The 17365-nt window shown below is 52.3% G+C and overlaps 1 protein-coding gene across 1 annotated transcript; it reads left to right on the forward strand.

Annotated features, from left to right (window-relative positions):
- Window positions 1-1198: 1198 nt before the first annotated feature.
- On the forward strand, window positions 1199-15386 carry CSPG5 (chondroitin sulfate proteoglycan 5). Its single transcript, XM_039227982.1, has 5 exons — window positions 1199-1295; window positions 1886-2999; window positions 5979-6167; window positions 7986-8061; window positions 15028-15386. Exons 1-5 carry the CDS (start codon window positions 1199-1201, stop codon window positions 15187-15189), a joined length of 1638 nt encoding a protein of 545 aa, XP_039083913.1. The 3' UTR covers window positions 15190-15386.
- Window positions 15387-17365: the final 1979 nt, after the last annotated feature.

The following is a 17365-nucleotide window of genomic DNA, read 5'->3' on the forward strand; positions in this document are numbered from 1 at the left end:
AATACCAAGAGTGTCATGTCTAAGGTGGTGACCCTGAATGTCATTAGGATCATTAACACATCAGGAAGTAGACAGTTGCTTTGGGCAATAAACTAGGTGACTAGGCCACAACTCTGTAGCCAAGCAGGTCTCTGGGGATGAAGGGTCCCTGACCGAACAGAGCTTTGGACGGCCAGTAAACTGCTCTAACACTCGGCCTGGCGCCCACGCGTCCCTAAGCTGCGATCTAGGTAGGCCGTTTGGGTCTGTCCAGGACCTTTAACTTTGGTGGCCTGGAGCACATGGGAGGTGATGTATCCTGGGAGGAAGGTGCCAGGATTAAAGGCCCGCTGCCCCGGCTGCCCCGAGGAGGCAAGAAGGAAGGCGGCGTAGTCGCAGTCTCAGGAAGGTCTTGCCTGCCTCCTGCCCCTGGGATGCGTCGTGGCGGGCCTGGCTATGCGAGGTCTGGACTTTGGCCATGGACGGATTAGGTCTGATCCGATTAGAGTCCCGGCCGACGGCTTCGCCCTCTTGCCTGACGCTGCCAGCGCCCGCCCCGCCCTCGTGGGCACCCGCAGACCTCCCTGAGACCCTTCCCCTCCCCGAACACGGCATTGGCGCAGAAATCCGAGAGGCTCCGTGAGCCCGGGCTCGGCTCATTTACACAGCGCGAGCTCGGGCTTCCGCCCCCTGCGGCCCTTCCGAGCCCCGCCCCGAGCTTGCGGGTGTCTGGGCCCCCGCCTCCGTGCTCGCCGCGTGGCGGGTGGGTTCCTCGCAGGTGGGGGGCCCGTGCCGGCCCTCCACGGGGAGGGCGGGCCCCGCCCCGCAGGTCTCGCGCCCGTGCACCTGTCGGCTAACGCCACGCGCGGCACTGTGCTCCGCACCCGCACTACTCCACGTCCGTTTGTCTCGGCGTCCCGAGCCGGGGGTCTGTCTGTCCCCGGCAGGCGGACCGAGAGGGGCCGGCGTCAGAGCTACGTGCGGCGGGGCGGGCGCGGCGGGCGGGGTGAGGGCGGCGCTGAGCGCGGCAGCGGCGGCGCGGGAGGCGGGGAGGCGCGGCGCGCCGGGGACAGCGGCGGACGGCGGCGGCGGCATGCGGCTTCTCGCGCTGCCCATCGTGGGCTGAGACGGCCGCAGCGCGGGCGGGAGGCGCGGCGGCCGGCGAGCCGAGGGCGCAGTCAGCCGGGCAGACCGCGGACAGCGGTCGGGGCGCCGCGCCATGGGCCGAACCGGGGGCGGGGGCCCGGGCCGGGGACCGCCACCGCTGCTGCTGCTTCTGGGGGCCACGCTGGTCCTCGCCGCCGGGGCCGCGCCGGGTAGGTATCGACTGCGACCGGGACCCCTGCGGCCCTCGCGCCCCGCCCTGGGCCAGGGTCCCGCTGGCCTCAGGTACAGGCGGAGTTCGCGAGCTGTGGCAAGGGGGCGGGGCAGCTCCTTACCCGCGACCGGGCCGGGGGTAGGGGCGCGCGAGGAGGCGAGGTACTTGGGGGAGGCCTCAGGGTGGGGGACGGCCCCTGCCCGGGTGTGCGGACAGTTGTGCCGCCTGGGGAGGGGCCTGGGTGGGCGGGGCCTGAGGGTGAGACTTAGGGGCGGGACCTGGAGGTGATGGGGCCATGAGGATGCAAGTTAGGGGCGGGGCCTGGGTGGGGCGGAGCCCTAAGGGTGCGACTTCAGGGCGGGGTCTGGAGGTGGGGTGGAGCCCTGAGGGTAAAACCTCCGCCTTGGGCAGAAGGTAGGGGCAGCCCTGGTTACACTGGGAACTTGTCGGGGGCGGGGCATGAGGCCCGAGGGGCGGGGCCTTAGCGGGAAACGGGCCGGGGCGGGTACTTGAGAAACCTTGAATTGGCCTCTTCGGGTGGGCGGGGGGCGGGGCCCTGACGCCGCGCCCCCTCCCTCCCGTCCACAGCCGGTGAGGCTGGCAGCCCCGTCGAGGCCCGCGAGCAGGTGAAGAGCGTCCTGGCGAGGCAGCCGCGTGCCAACGCCACGCGGGAGAAGGCCGGCCCACTAGCAGCTGGGGAAGATGAGACCTTGTGGACTGCACAAGGGGGTGAGCAGGCCATGATGGGGCCTGGTGTCGGGCCAGAGGAGGTGCTGGAGGCATCGGCAGCGGTGACCGGCGCCGCCTGGCTGGAGGCTGACAGCCCGGGCCTGGGTGGAGTGACCGCAGAGGCCGGCAGCGGCGACACCCAGGCCCTTCCAGCCACGCTCCCGGCTCCCGAAGAGGCCCTGGGACAGTCATCAGTGGCCCCTGCCATCCCCAAGGGTACAGAAGCCAGCGGACCATCCTTCCCCACTCCTGGTGACAAGCTGAGCCCCAGCCCCGAACACCCCAAGGAGACTCCCTTGGAGGTTTGGTTGAACCTGGGAGGCAGCACACATGACCCTCATGGGCCAGAGCCAACATTACCCTTTCAGGGCACACTGGAGCCCCAGCCAGCATCAGATATAATTGACATCGACTACTTCGAAGGATTGGATGGTGAGGGCCGTGGTGCCGACCTGGCGAGTTTCCCAGGGTCGCCAGGAACCTCGGAGCACCACCCTGATACTGGGGGAGAGACCCCTTCCTGGAGCCTGCTTGACTTATATGATGATTTCACCCCCTTTGATGAATCTGACTTCTACCCCACCACATCCTTCTATGATGACCTGGATGAAGAGGAGGAGGAAGAGGAGGATGACAAGGATGCAGCGGGAGGTGGAGATCTGGAAGATGAAAGTGACCTTCTGGTGCCCACCGAGAAGCCTGGTCTGGGGCCTGGGACTGGTCAGCCAACCAGTCGGTGGCATGGTGTCCCCCCACAGCATACTCTGGGGATGGTCCCTGGCAGCAGCATCGCCCTCAGGCCTCGCCCGGGAGAACCAGGCAGGGACCTGGCCCCAAGCGAGAATGGCACTGAGTGCCGCAGAGGCTTTGTGCGACATAACGGCTCCTGCCGGTCAGTGTGCGACCTCTTCCCAAGTTACTGTCACAATGGCGGCCAGTGCTACTTGGTGGAGAACATAGGGGCCTTCTGCAGGTAAGGTTGTGGCAGGCAGGTGCACAGGGGCTTGCAAAAGAATTCTTGAAGAGTGTATGTGAGGCAGACTCAGCAAAGAGGGGGATGTGATAGGCACAACTTCCGAGAGGTTGTGTGTTCCCAGGCCAAGGGGATCAAGAGACGTTCGCTCAGATATCTTCTATGGGGGACTACTTAAATGTACTTAAATGTACTTCCTGTGATCTCATCACAAGGAGAAATTCCTCAGAAATAAGATTTTGTATTTCCTCCAAGTGTGTGTCCTTTACCAAATCTCTAAAACTATATAAAGGCAAAAGGAAGGGACTTCTCTAAGTTTTGGAAAGAGGCCTTTACTGGCTTGAGGTGTTTCATTGGAGAGTTCTGGCTACACTAGCAAAAAGAAAGTAGGCCTATAAGCCTACTCTAGAGGGAAGATGGCTGCTGAGCTCTCCTCTGAGCCATGTGTATGGCAGAGGGAGACCCCACCTCCCTGCAGGGCACGTGGCAGTGGGGGGCACGTAAAGTCAGAGTGAGGACCTCATTGGGAGCAGAACCCAAGAGCAGCCACTCAAATAGGCCAAGTCAAGCAAAGTATCTTTCCTGGCATATCAGATGTCGTAGGGTTTCTTAACTTTGGGGTAGTAGATTTTTCCCTTTTATCTTGATTGACCTCCTTGGGATACTCAGTGCAGAATGTTTTGAAGACCCAGAGAGGTTAGTGTCTCTGAGGACATTGACTGCAGTCACCATCCCATGCCACCTCAGGAATACCTCATACACCTGTCATCACGGCATGAGAGCTCACTGGCTTTTTCCGGAAGAATCACAAGTCAGGGGTAGTTTCCTTGTCTCGAAGTAGGCTAGAACCCCCAGATTCCTCTGGAATTATTTCTGTTGGTCCTGGGAGGAGCATTTCTGTAATCTGGGGGTCTCTTTAAATGTCATTCCTGATGTTTCTCTTTCTTGGGTTTTTTTGGGGTTTTCTTGTTTTTTTTTTTTTGGAGCTATGTGAAGAATTCAAATTCTGTAGGTCTTGATGTTCTGATAGAAGACTAACATGTAGAAAGCGTGAAATGCTGTGCCTTTGGCATTAAGCTTGACTTCTAGTTCCTTCTTTCATATAAATGATCGTGAGGTGATTAGGGTCAGTCATATAGGATGTGCCCACACAGTTCTAGTTGGAGTTGTCCAGTCATTGCTGAAAGGAACAGTGATCAAGAAATTATGGCAACAAGATCTTGCCCGTTTTTTAAGTGCTACCAGCAATATGTGGAAACCCCGGAATGTTGCTCCTCAAGCTTTAGTTAGAGGGACTACAGGGATGATTCTAGCCTGGGAGCAGTGAAATCTCTGTGTGAAATCATTATCTTCCATCCTATCGGAGGCCTGAGTTTTCACCTTCAAAGTAGTCTTTTCCTATCACAGTATGAAATGTGGGACCCCTGCTGCTTCTGGAGAGCTAGAAAAGGTTCGAGAACCTCCTGGAGCTCTTGGGATTGCCGAGTGGGAGATTAAGCTTGTCCTCAGTAAGCCATGTGTCTGTGCTGACCAGGGACCCTCCAGCGAGTCCTGCTTCAGAAGGGCTTTTCCACAAGTCTTCGCCCCTGCCCTTCCCGCCCCAGCTCCCCTTGCTCCCCTTCCATCCCGGGGTCACGCTCAGGCTCCCCCCCACCCCAGAGACTCCTCCTCTGGCTGTGCACACGCAGGCTCTGCTGTGGCCAGGAAACTGTTTTACATTCCACTCACAGGAGACTGCCAAGCCCTCCGTTGCAGACTGCAGCACGCCTTTGTCTCCGCCGCCCTGGCCCACTGCAGGGAAATGATCCGAGCTACAGCAGAACTTCTCCAGAGCAGCGAGTTAGCGGGATCTTCTTTCCCCGCCCTCCCCAGACAGATAGCCTCCCTGGACTGCATAGGGTCAGTTGGAAAAGAAAGAATTTCCTGTTAAGTCACGTCTCCCCACCCTATTCTGGGGGTGCAGGAGCCCAGTTCTCCGATGCATAATTTTCCCATTCCTGGACCCCTTTTCTCTTGTCTGTCATTCACCCCGAGGTTCATGTCCTCCCTCCTTTGCCTGCCTCTGTATCCTTCCACATCTTTCCTCTTTGAAGCAGCCTGGTTCCCATGGAAACAGCAATGTCATTGGAAGAGTTGGAGCCTGGGAATGTCCCCAAGGGCAAGAGAAAGTCACTCAACAAAAGGACTAAAACCCACCCAGAGGGTTGATTCTCACTGTGCTTTCGTGACATTTCTCATGGTAATAGGACAGGAAGTTTTAGGGGCAGAATTTGGGGGGCTGCAGCAATAGGAGGGGAATATACATCCATCTTTGTGTTCGTCCTTGTCTGTCACTTCCTTACATTTCGGCGTCTGGGCAGCCTGGTGAACTAGGTGGGACTGCAGAACAGCAAGATAGGTTCTCACGTGCAGAGTGGGCTGACTGCCTTTGGAACCAGAGGCCCTATTATCTTGTCTTTCACCCAGAGCCAAGGGCGGGGGGCGGGGGGGCGCCGAGAGAATCCTGTGATTGTCGTTGAGGCTGCTGAGGGGAAAGCCAGGGTTCCCACCCTCCGCAGTCACTTCACAGTCACAGGAATGAGCAGTGCGCTCAGTTTCCCTGTGCCCTGGTTGTCTCGTTTAGATCATGGACCTCAGAGCTGCCCTGCCCACTTCCTGGAGCTTTTGTTTAAGATTTACTTAAATTCAAGTTAGTTAACATGCAGCGCAGTCCTGGCTTCAGGAGTAGAAGCCGGTGATTCAGCTCTTACACGCAACACCCAGTGCTCATCCCAACAAGTGTCCTCCTCAGTGCCGGCCACCTCGTAGGGCGGTTAGACAGAGTGGCAGCTATGAGGCCTGCACAGATTGGGGACATCCCTCTTCCTCGACACGGCCCCGGGAACGGGCTGTTGAGGTGAGTACGGGGCTCGGGGACCAGGCCCTTGCTGTGGCCGCGGCTGCCTGCCTGTCGCCTCAGTCTCTCTGTCGCTGCCACAGGTGCAACACGCAGGACTACATCTGGCACAAGGGGATGCGCTGCGAGTCCATCATCACCGACTTCCAGGTGATGTGCGTGGCCGTCGGCTCCGCCGCCCTCGTACTGCTCCTGCTCTTCATGATGACGGTGTTCTTCGCCAAGAAGCTGTATCTGCTCAAGACAGAGAATACCAAGCTGCGGAGGACCAAGTGAGTCTGTGCGGGCCCGCCCCACCCCGACCCTGTGGCCGCACCCCTTCATCTGCTCCAGGGAAATCGTCACGAGGGGCTCAGGCATCTACATCCCTAGTTGTGTTGTTTACACCAAAGACTCACTCAAGGGTATCCATTCCTACACGGGACATGCTGGCATTGCCGCACAGCCCAGGCCCCCGTGCCCCTGTGCCGCTGTCTGGCACGGTCCCCGACACCCCTCGCCCCGGGATAGATGGTGCTTAAAGAAAAGGCAACCTGTGCGCTGCCGGCTGAGGTCCCCTGTGTAAGTCACTGTGCTCAGTCCACCACCAGTTGACTGCACCTGCTTCCCGGGGCTTTGACCTCCATGGCCAGTGTGAGGATTCCACTCACACATCACAGGAAGGAACCCCGGCTCCCTCAGACCTGCTGTCACTCGGGACAGGGTCCTCCTCCATGAACGTGGAAGAGAAGGGGCTTGGCAGTGCATTGCTGTGGAAAGCTTGTCAACCCTTGGTCCAGACAAAAGTGCAAGGAATTTAGGGACGTCCCCTTTACCTTTCCTAAGTAGGATATTGGAAGTGGGAGGGCCTAGGCTTACCTTCCTGTGCTGTGGATTTTAAGCGCCAGATGGGAATAGTCTCGTGTCAGCTTCTCTCTCAGCAGAGGAGTGGCTGCTGTGTGCCTGTGACAGTCAGCATGCATTTGCCTTTACGTCATGCCTTGAATGCTTGGACGTGACCTTATACACTGAGAGAATTACTCTTTGCACTGAGCCAAAGAGTGTCCTAAAGTGTCACAAGAGTCAGAAGAGGAGGAGGTGGCAGTTCAGCTTCCGGGGGGCGGGGGGGGGGGCATGAGACAACTTATGCAGAAGTGCCCACACCTCCCTTTCACCCTCTTGCCCCCTTATGTGCTCTCCCCACTGACCTGAGACCCCCCTCCAAAGAATGTGCCAGGGTCCTGGGAAAAGGACAAAATGCCATCTGTTGCTCGTTTGCTGGGTGCAGGCACTGGGAGCCTCTGCAGCCTTTCAGCTCACCGTGGGGGGCCCCAGGGGCCTCTCCATTGTGCCTGTGCGCTGAGGCGGTGCTTATCTGCGCATGTGATCATAAGCCAGGACCCTTGTTTCCCCATGCCTGCACCCAGGGCGGCTGTGGCAGCGGGGAGGAGAGGGAGAGGGTGCGACCACCTATCAGCGTTGCTGCTGAGGAGGGTAGGGGGGGAGAAGGGGCAACTGCCAGGGGAGCGGTGGTCAGAGACAGGGCCCCATTCTAGGCCTTCCTCCCCTAGAAGGCTACGTGTTTTGCACAGAGCGTGGCCCCCGTGCCCCTTCAGCTCAAACGTGGTCACCCTCATTTCCTGGGGCCCGTTCTTGCCTTGATAACGCTGCATGTAGCACTACAGATACTGCTATGCTGTACTTACTCTGAAATGCACACCCCACCCCCGTATTAGCATCTCTGAAATTGGACTGTGTCTTACAATCACTCGCATCTTATAATCACTGTTGGCCAGATGGCAGTCATGATGTAGTTATAAGTGCCTGGCATTCGCGATCCTGGCCAGAGCTGTTCATATCGCTGTCCGTTCTTTATCTAAAGTCACAATGAGCTACTTCCAGTATATAATAAACACTCTAGGTGATAAGAAAGTATTGGATCATAGTTTAAATGGTAGAAGTTTTTTTCTCAGCAGTCCATCAAGTAACGACACATCTTATTACAGCCCGTGGCATTTGATGAAATACGGTATTTGAGCCAGGAAGCTCTCGTCAGGTTTGGCCATGACCGCTTCACTCACATTTTCCCTGCTCTCTTCTGTCCTAACCAGCAAATTCCGGACCCCGTCTGAGCTCCACAACGATAACTTCTCCCTCTCCACCATTGCCGAAGGCTCTCACCCAAACGTAAGGATGCTTGGCGACACTCCCCGTACCTTTCCCCACCTTGCCCTCACCTCGGCTCTCTGTGGTAACTTACCTGTCAGGTAACTCATCTTCTCCCCACAACTCCCCGCAGCCTACTGCATGCCCGGCCCCTGCCCTTGTCTTTGATCTATTTCAGAGCGTGGAGCCACTCCTCACAGCCCTGGAGGTCAGCGTGGGGTGACCGGCTGGGGCGGGGATGTGGGACGCGGGGCAGGATGGCGCACCACACCCTTGACAAGCAGAGTTATAGGTAGTACCAAAGCTCTTTGTCTAGGAAGACTCCTGATTTTTAGCTTCATCTAGACTTTAGAAGTCTGATTTGTCTTTCTCCTGGTCTCTCTACTTTCTGTATCAAGAAAACAGACTCTGCTCTCATTGCAAGAGAAATTTCCTGGCAGGCACTGAAGTGAATGGTGGTTGCTCTTTGGGATGAGAGCAGAAACCTCTGGATGGCTAGGAAAACAGTGTCCTTTATATTGTTTAAGGACTCTAAAACCTGACAGGCATATGTACACTGGTGAGGGCTAAGGTGAGCACACAACACTGGCAGAATCCTAAGTCTCGGGGTAAGTTTTCCTAGGAGGCTGGGCTCAGAAATATCAGTTGAAACCCACTAGAAGGTCCCAATAGACCAGTTTCTAAAGATCCTGGCTTAGTGTATTATCTGGACCAGACTAACCAGTAAAGTACTGGGTATTGTCAGAGAGAATTTCCTAAGTAAAGTGGAAACCATCCAAGCTCCAGATCATGTCACAGCCAAGCCCAGGAGTTCGGCATGGGACTCGGGCTCCATACTGCAAGGTAGATGCATCGACACACAGGTCAGGGAGCCGAACTCAGACTCTTTAGATGGACACAGTGAAGATTAAGGGCAAATTTTGAAGAAGTTCTTCGAAACAGTGGGCCACAGACTATCAGAGCTCATAGGGGCCTTAACAGTCTAGGCCAGTGCTGTCTAGTGGAACTTTCTGTGAGGTGGAAGTGTTCTGTGTCTGCACAGTCCACTATAGCAGCCACAGGTAGCTGCTCGGAAAAAGAGGCTCGTGCTACCGTATGGGACAGCACAGACCATTGCTTCCCTTTTATAGATGGGGAAAGTGTAGCCCCCAGAAGAGAAAAGAGAGAAGAATAGTAAATGGGACCTTGTTCACCAAACCCCAGGACAGAAGAATGTGGAGGAGGAGTAAAGAGGTCACTTTATTTATTTATTTTTTTTTACAAATAGTTTATTGTCAAATTAGTTTCCACATAACACTCAGTGCTCATCCCCACAAGTGCCCTCTTCCATGCCCATCCCCCCTCCCCCCCACATCCATCAGTCCTCAGTTTTTGTCAGTATTCAAGAGTCTCTCATGGTTTGCCTCTCTCCCTTTCCCCCACCATTTCCGCCCCACCTTCTCCCCCTTGTTCCTCCGTCAAGTTCCTCCTAATCCTCCTATACGTGCAAACATATGATATTTGTCCTTCTCTGCCTGACTTATTTCGCTTAGCATAACACCCAGGAGTAAAGAGGTCACTTTTTGATGAAATGAAAGAAGTTAGTTTAGGGTAATGTTTTGAAGTCTTTGATCTAAAAGGTGGAGAAACAACAAATATTATCTTACTTGGTATGCACCAAGATATTAATAAGTTCAAGATGGACATAATAACCAAGGAAACAAGATGTCTTATAAACTTTAATCTTGATAAACACATTAATCAGCCTACAAGGATATAGGCACCTTGAGGGCAGGAAGAGTCTTCCTCACGTGCGTGCACTCCCTTCCTACCTTGCCCAGCGCCTTGAGGTAGTATGTGTTCGGTTGTCATCCGTGGAATACTTGTGATTGATGGCCTGCTGCAGGGTCTTCTGGTTCCAGTGTCTGATCTGCCATCTTGTACGCATGGGGCAGCAGGTCAGACCTGTGCGGTGGTTCCTGCAGTCAGGAATTGTCCACAGAGTGCGTCTTAGGAAAGTTTCTGACGCATGCATTTTCTGTCACCCCAGGTGTAGAAAGACACCTTTCCTCTTCCCGACGAGGGAGGGGAAGGAATTAGCTCCCCTCGGAGGTCTTGGTTGCATGAGCCAATACAGAGGTTTCTAGCTCTTCTTGGCTGACCCAACTTTGTGGAAGGCTCAGCATTTGTCCATGAATGTTCCCACTGACCTTGAACTCAGAATATGGCAAGCCTTAAAAATGGAGTGGAGCAGGGCTGGGCAGCTATAGTGGACTCTGCCCGAGAGGGGCCATGGGGTTTTCTGGGCAGTGCTCAGGACATCTCTCAATGAAGTGGCAAGATGAGGTTCTGGTGGTCTCTGTCACCTCTTGGATCCTGAAGGTCATTTCCACCTGACATCTTTCCCTTGTGCTCCAGGGGACATCATGTCCTTTCTGCCAAAGCTCTGAGCATGAGAGGGGATGACAGTCCTGTCCAGTGGGATGTGTGCTTGTGGATTTTCTACCTTCATCTCTTTACTCTCTCCACCTAGCCCAAAAGTCAGACTTGGTCATATAGAAGGTCTTGTGGGCACTGGCAGTTAAGACAGTTGCTACTTTATGATGAAGTGAAGCCCTACCCATTGCTTCAGCCACCACACTGGCTGCTTACCAGTGATGCTAAGAGCAAGATGAAAGCCGAGAGAGCTCCAGGCCAGCTGGGAAGGGGAACCAGGGGCCTCCAAGTCACGCCCGCTCATGCAGTCTCTGCCACCCCCGTCCTCTCCCCTCAAACGCCTTTGCTGGTATTGATAGCTCCAAAAATTTTGGAGAGTTCGACTTATCCTAATAGAGGGGTAATTTCACATGAGTGAAGCGGATCGAATGGGTCATTTTCCCCACCCATCTCCAGTAATCTCTACAGGCCACACTCTGAAATGATTTCAAACAAAATGTGCTGCTTTGGGCCTGTGGTGGAGGAGGAGACGCTGCTGGTGTCTGTGCCGGCGCCGCTTCCCTCCCCGCCTTCCCCAGTGGCTTCGTGCTGCTCCTCGCCCGGGTTCCACAGCCTGGAAGCCAGTGGCTGAGAGTGTGGGAGTCCCGTGCAGCCGAGCAGCCAGCCCCCCAAAGGAGCATCCGGGGGAAAGGGGAGGCCTGCGAGTTCTCCAGGAGGAATGGCTAGTGTGTGGGCAGCACAGCGTGAGGGAGGGAAGTCACCTGAGAGCCGTGCAAACAGCGTGCTGTCAGTGAAGGTGATGGATATAACTGGATCTTCCCAAGATTTGACAGACCTTTCGGGATTTTACTTTATGAATTACTACACTTGTCCGTGGGGTCCTTTAGTGCTCGCCTGAGCTCCCCAGCTCCATTTGAAATCTTTCTTACTTCCTAGGCTTGGTTTCTTTCATGTATTTGGTAAAATACTGACTGCCCGTCCCCTTCCAATAGAGGTTTGTGTCTGGACAAGCATGGACGCAGGCCTGAACCCACTCTACTCCTGGGCTGAAGGATTCCCATTTGGCTGAGGTGGAATGCCGGCAAGGGGGAGGCACAGAGCAGTTTCCAGGACTTAGGCCAGATGGAGGATCAGCCCTGTCTCTGTGAGGGACTTTCACAGACCAAAGGCAGATGGGCCTTCTGCGGAGGGATTCAGCAGCCCTAAGCTTAATAGGGTTCACTTCTGGAGGAGACACGTGCATTAGGATGGCTCCATCTTGGCGTAGACACTGCCTCACCTGTCCTGTGTGTTGGAAGTACTTAGCTTGTCTAGTAGCATTGTTGGATACATGTGTTCCTTGTTTTGAGAATATACTTATCCCACCGATCGGCCCAGAAGTCAGTTTTCTCATCGGTCTAAATCCCATGAGCCCTCAAAGGGCCAGCCTTCATTTGGGCCCCCACCTTCCAGGCATCACAGCGTGGATGTCCAGATATGTAAGCACCCCTAAGTTCCTCGCATGATGCCCCTGCTGGCCCCCAAAGACTGTATGATGTTAGGGGTGGGGGGTGGGGGGCAGGAGGTTGAACAGCATGAAAGTGAGTCCTGTCCTCGTGAGAGGATGAGTGAGCACAGGCCATCCTCTCCTGTTCCAGGTTTGCTGTGGGCCAGAGCCTCTTCTACCCAGGATCTTTACTTTGTTGTTGTTTTGTTTAAGTTTGTTTATTTAGTTTGAGATTACATGTGCACGAGTGGGTGAGGGGCAGAGAGAGAGGGAGACAGAGAGTCCCAAGCAGGCCCCATGCTGTTAGCACAGAACCCAACAGGAGGCTCGAACCCACGAACCATGAGATCATAACCTGAGCCAAGCCAAGAGTCCGACGTTTAACCAACTGAGCCACCCAGGTGCCCCTCCCCAGGATCTTTAAAGGCCCACCTCTCAAGCTTCTGTGCCCAGTGTCTTTCCCCAAACCACGCAGAAGTACACAGAATGAAAAGTGCAGTTCTACCCACACCCTCTTCCCTTGCCATAAAGCCTGTGTGTTGTACATGTATGTATGTGTGTACATATACGAAATATATCATGGAGATCTTTCCATCTCACCACATCTAAATTTATGTTCTTGAAAAGGTTTTTTTTCTAAATCTCTCCCAGCAGTAATAGGAAATATCAAGTACCTGAAATCTGCCTCGGTACTGTATGAGGTTCATTTCTTCTTGTTCTTGTGGCATTGGGAATGGGGAACGTGTGCATTCCCCTGTTGTCTGTAAATCATTCCTGAAGTCTTTGTAACTCTGTTATAATGCTGTGTTCAAGCCAGTCTTCTGGAAAAGTGCTAAGCAAGGCTGGGAGCAGGGGGAGGTGACTGTGGTTTGTTTAGGCATAGGACTTTTGAACACCCATGGTGTCCTGTATAAGCCTGGAGCCTTTCCCTACCTTCTGTCCAACCAGTCACTACCCTGACCTAGTGCTGCTATGGGTCAAACTCAGTAGCAGTCAGTATGGGCAAGGACTCTCCACAGTTGTGTGGAGAATGTCCTCCTTAAGCATGATGATGACCTTCAATTTTGGAAGTGGTTAAACCAAGAAAGGTCTGAGCTAGCTGGTCAGATAGCAACAATCTCTACCCTTCTGGCCACCTTTGAGCCTGCCTGGGTGTTTACCCAACCTCTTAGATCAGCAAAGTTCCAGGCACTTACAATGGCTATTTGGAGCGCCTAAGAAAGAACCAAGGCCTGCTGAATCACACAGGGTGTACAGGCATATCTCCAAGGTATTGTGGGTTCAATTCCCAACCACTGTAATAAATGAATATCAAGATAAAGTAAATCAGACAAATTCTGTGGTTTCCCAGGGCACATAGAAGTGAAATTACGGTGTGTAGTCTAGTAAGTGTGCGATAGCACTGTGTCTAAAAAAAATGCATGTATTAATTCAAAATACATTATTGCAAAAAATGCTAATAATTATCTGAGCTTTCAGTGAGTCATAATCACTGACAACAGATCACATAACAAATATAATAATGAAAAAGTTTGAAATATTGTGAGAATCACCAAAATGTGGCACAGAGACACGAGGTGAGCAGATGCTGCTGGAAAAATGGCACCAACAGACTTGCCTGATGCAGGGCTACCATGAACCTTCAATTTAAAAACATTTTGGGGCACCTGGGTAGCTCAGTCAGTTAAGCTTCCAACTTCAGCTCAGGTCATGATCTCACAGTTCAGGTGGTGAGTTCAAGCCCCGCGTCGGGCTCTGTGCTGACAGCTCGGAGCTGGAGCCTGCTTTAGATTCTGTCTCCCTCTCTCTCTCTACCCCTCCCCTTCTCACACTCTGTCTCTCTCTTTCTCTCAAAAATAAATAAACATTCACAAAAATAAAAAATAAAAATTAATTAAAAAATTTTTAGTTTTCAATGAAAAGAATCCGCACTGCATAATAACACTGAGGCATGCTGGAACCCCCAGATGGCCCTGCAAGGAAAGCGTGGCGGGAAGACCGGGGCTGCTGTGGGAGTTCTTCGAATGCCCAGAACGCAGACCTGGAGGAATACATACTCCTGTGGGATTTCCTGGAAACCTCTGACAAGCAAATTCAGTTCAGGGTCAGGAGCTTGTCACAGGGCTGCAGGCCACATACATGGGGAGAAATGCATACGGGGGGGGGGTTCACGTCAGAATTGGGTGGGCAGCTAACCACACGAATATTGTCTGATGCAAAGCCACATGAGTACCGTCGAGGCGGCCGGACTCACCCAGGCACAGATTATAAGTTAGCATCTTTTGGTAGATCAGCTTCCACCGGTAAAGGGGCACACACATCTCTGGCCTCTTGTCAGAGGAAGTATACTTGCCATGGGGAGAGGGGCCCTAGTTTTGCTGGGAGCAGCTCTACACTTAACCATGGGCCTATTTGTCCCCCTGACAAAGGGAGCTCCCTGGCCAGTACCTTTCTGGGAGACCAGAGCTCAGCAGGATGGAAGGCCCTGCCCATGGGGAGCTCACCAGTAGGTGAGACTCTTAAGGGGCCAGATCAAGTGCTAAAGGGGCTGCTTCTCTGCTCCCCCCGCCTCATCCCCCTCCCATCTCTGTCAGAGAGAAAACCTCAGACTGGCCTACTTTATTTTTTTTTTAATTTTTTTAAATGTTTTTATTTATTTCTAGGAGAGAGAGAGAGACAGCGTGAGCAGGGGAGGGTCAGAGAGAGAGGGAGTCACAGACTGAAACAGGCTCCAGGCTCTGAGCCGGCAACCAGCACAGAGCCCGACGCGGGGCTCGAACCCACGAATCGCGAGATCATGACCTAAGCGAAAGTCGGACGCTTAACCGACTAAGCCACCCAGGCGCCCCAAGACTGGCCTACTTTAAAGACATTTGTAATCCAGTTACCTGCCAGGTTCTCATCTCTGTCTCTGGCCAGTGTTTTTGTAGGATGACATTCCTAGAAAGTAGCTACTAACGGGTCACTTTGGTCCATTCAAGTCTTAGAGCTTCTTTCTTTCTTCTTTCAAAGCCCTGGAGTTGTTATTTGATCCCTCTACCTACCGTCTCCTTCCCGCCCCTCTCTCATCTTTTCTCCTCTTCCAGGATGACCCTAGTGCTCCCCACAAAATCCAGGAGGCTCTCAAGTCCTGCCTGAAAGAGGAGGAGTCATTTAACATCCAGAACTCCATGTCACCCAAACTTGAGGGTGGCAAAGGTGACCAGGCTGAATTGGAGGTGAACTGTCTTCAGAATAACCTAACCTAAAGCAGAGCAAGAAGAGAGGAAATGGGGGGAGGGTGGGGGGACGGTGGGGGGAGAAACGTGACCTCCTCTTGTACAGAGTCTATTTCTTGTAACCATTTGTTAAACTCTTTTCTTTTTCTGATCTCATGGCATGCTTTGATGTATTTTGTACAGGAGGGAAACACACACACACACACACACACACACACACACACAAATAAGCAAAGAACCTGAACAGAATTGCATACATTGGATTGTTTTGTCTGTGCTGTCTGTACATTGCTTCTGCTGCTGTGATTTCTAAACCTATGCTGTTATTCAACTACTTTTTTTTTGTACTTTGACCCACCTTTTTTTGAAATAAGAGTAAAAAACAAAGTTCTTGAAATAAAACTTTTTAAAAAGCCATTTTCCTAATGTCATTGTGTCCACTCCCCACCCATTCTCGACAGTTTGAGTTTGAATTCTTACCTTCACTGAAGGTGTATATTTGTACAGGTTCAAAATCCCAGAAATGGTCTGTGCATTACAGACTACCGCCATAACAGACTACCACAGCCTGGGCGGCTCAAACAGGAGACATCTCTGGAGGCTGGGTGTCCCAGAAGACGGTACCACCAGAGTTGGTTTCTGACAGGGCCTCTCTTTCTGGCTCACAGCCACCTCCTTGCGGCATCCTTAAATGGCCTTTTCTCTGTGCCCATGTGGAGAGGTCGGTCTCTGGTGTTACATCCTCTTCTGATACATCCTGTTGGATTAATTAAGCCCGTTTGACCTTAATTACCTCTTTATAGGCCCCGTCTCCAAATACAGTCACATTAGGGGTTAGGGCTTCAACATGCAACATTTGGAATGACACAATTCAGTCCATGAGTCTGTAGCACCTATTTTTAAGAATACCCTTTCCTGGGGCACCTGGGTGGCTCGGTAGGTTGAGCGTCCGACTTCGGCTTAGGTCATGATTTCATGGTTCGTGGGTTTGAGCCCCACATCAGGCTCTGTGCTGACAGCTCAGAGCCTGGAGCCTGTCGTCAGATTCTGTGTCTCCCTCTTTCTCTGACCCTCCCCTGCTCATGCTGTCTCTCTCTCTCTCAAAAATAAATAAAACATTTTTTTAAAAAAATGAAAGAGTTGGCATTGTTTAAAAAAAGAAAAGAATACCCTTTCCTAGGGGTTCCTGGCTGGCTTAGTCAGTAGTGCATGTGACTCTTAATCTCAGAGTCATGAGTTCAAGCCCCATGTTGATTGTAGAGTTTACTAAAAAAAAAAAAAAAAAGAATACCCATTCCTTCTTTCATAAATATTTATTGAGCCCTTAACCAGGCATTATGCTAGATGCCAGGAACTCTAGATGAATAAGACAGATCTTAATCTCAGGAAATTAACAATATATTTAAGAAACAGAATTATAAACAAATAATTATAATACATTGTGTCAATGTTATAATAGAGGTATATTCAAAGCTGTAAGAGTTGGAGTTACTAGTTTAGAAGGGCTTCAAGGAGAGAGCTCTAAGTTGGACTTTGAAGGATGAGGAGGTGTTTTTCAGAATCATTTGGGAGAAGAGGACATTCAAGGCAGCAGGAGGATACTCATCGGAAAGTCTTTCCATGTGACCAAGGATTGTGAGAGGGAGTGTCCTAGGGGATAAGGCTGGAAAGGACAATTTAGGACAGATTGTGAAGGGCCTTGAATGCCATTGAACATGCTGAGGCAGGGTCAGATTTGTTTTTCTTTTTTATTTATTTTTCTTTTTTCTTCTTTTTGGTTGCAGGTGTAGAATTTAGTGATTCATTGCTTAAATACAACACCCAGTGCTCATCCCACCAAGTGCCCTCCTAAATGCCCATCACTCATCTAGCCCATCCCCCCACCTTCCCTCCATCAACCCTTAGTTTGTTCTCTGTATTTAAGACTCTCTTATGGTCGGTTTTTATCTTATTTTTCCTTTCCTTCCCCTATGTTCATCTGTTTTGTTTCTTAAATTCTACATATGAGTGAAATCATATAATTATCTTTCTCCGACTGATTCATTTTGCTTAGCATAATACCCTCCAGTTCCATCTTGCAAATGGCAAGATTTCATTATTTTTGATCACTGAGTAATATTCCTCTCTCTCTGTGTGTATCACATCTTTATCCATTCATCAGTTGGACATTTGGGCTCTTTCCATAATTTGGCTATTGTTGATAGTG

The sequence above is a fragment of the Hyaena hyaena genome, unplaced genomic scaffold (assembly GCF_003009895.1).
Source record: "Hyaena hyaena isolate Hyena2069 unplaced genomic scaffold, ASM300989v1 scaffold_30, whole genome shotgun sequence".
In the NCBI taxonomy this organism is placed as follows: Eukaryota; Metazoa; Chordata; class Mammalia; order Carnivora; family Hyaenidae; genus Hyaena; species Hyaena hyaena.

Excerpts from the sequence above, each read along its gene's own strand:
- CSPG5 (XM_039227982.1), top strand. The coding sequence starts at position 1,199 with ATGGGCCGAACCGGGGGCGGGGGCCCGGGCCGGGGACCGCCACCGCTG. Across the intron at positions 3,000-5,978 it reads AACATAGGGGCCTTCTGCAG|GTGCAACACGCAGGACTACA; the intron begins GTAAGGTTGTGG and ends TCGCTGCCACAG. Across the intron at positions 8,062-15,027 it reads CCGAAGGCTCTCACCCAAAC|GATGACCCTAGTGCTCCCCA; the intron begins GTAAGGATGCTT and ends CTCCTCTTCCAG.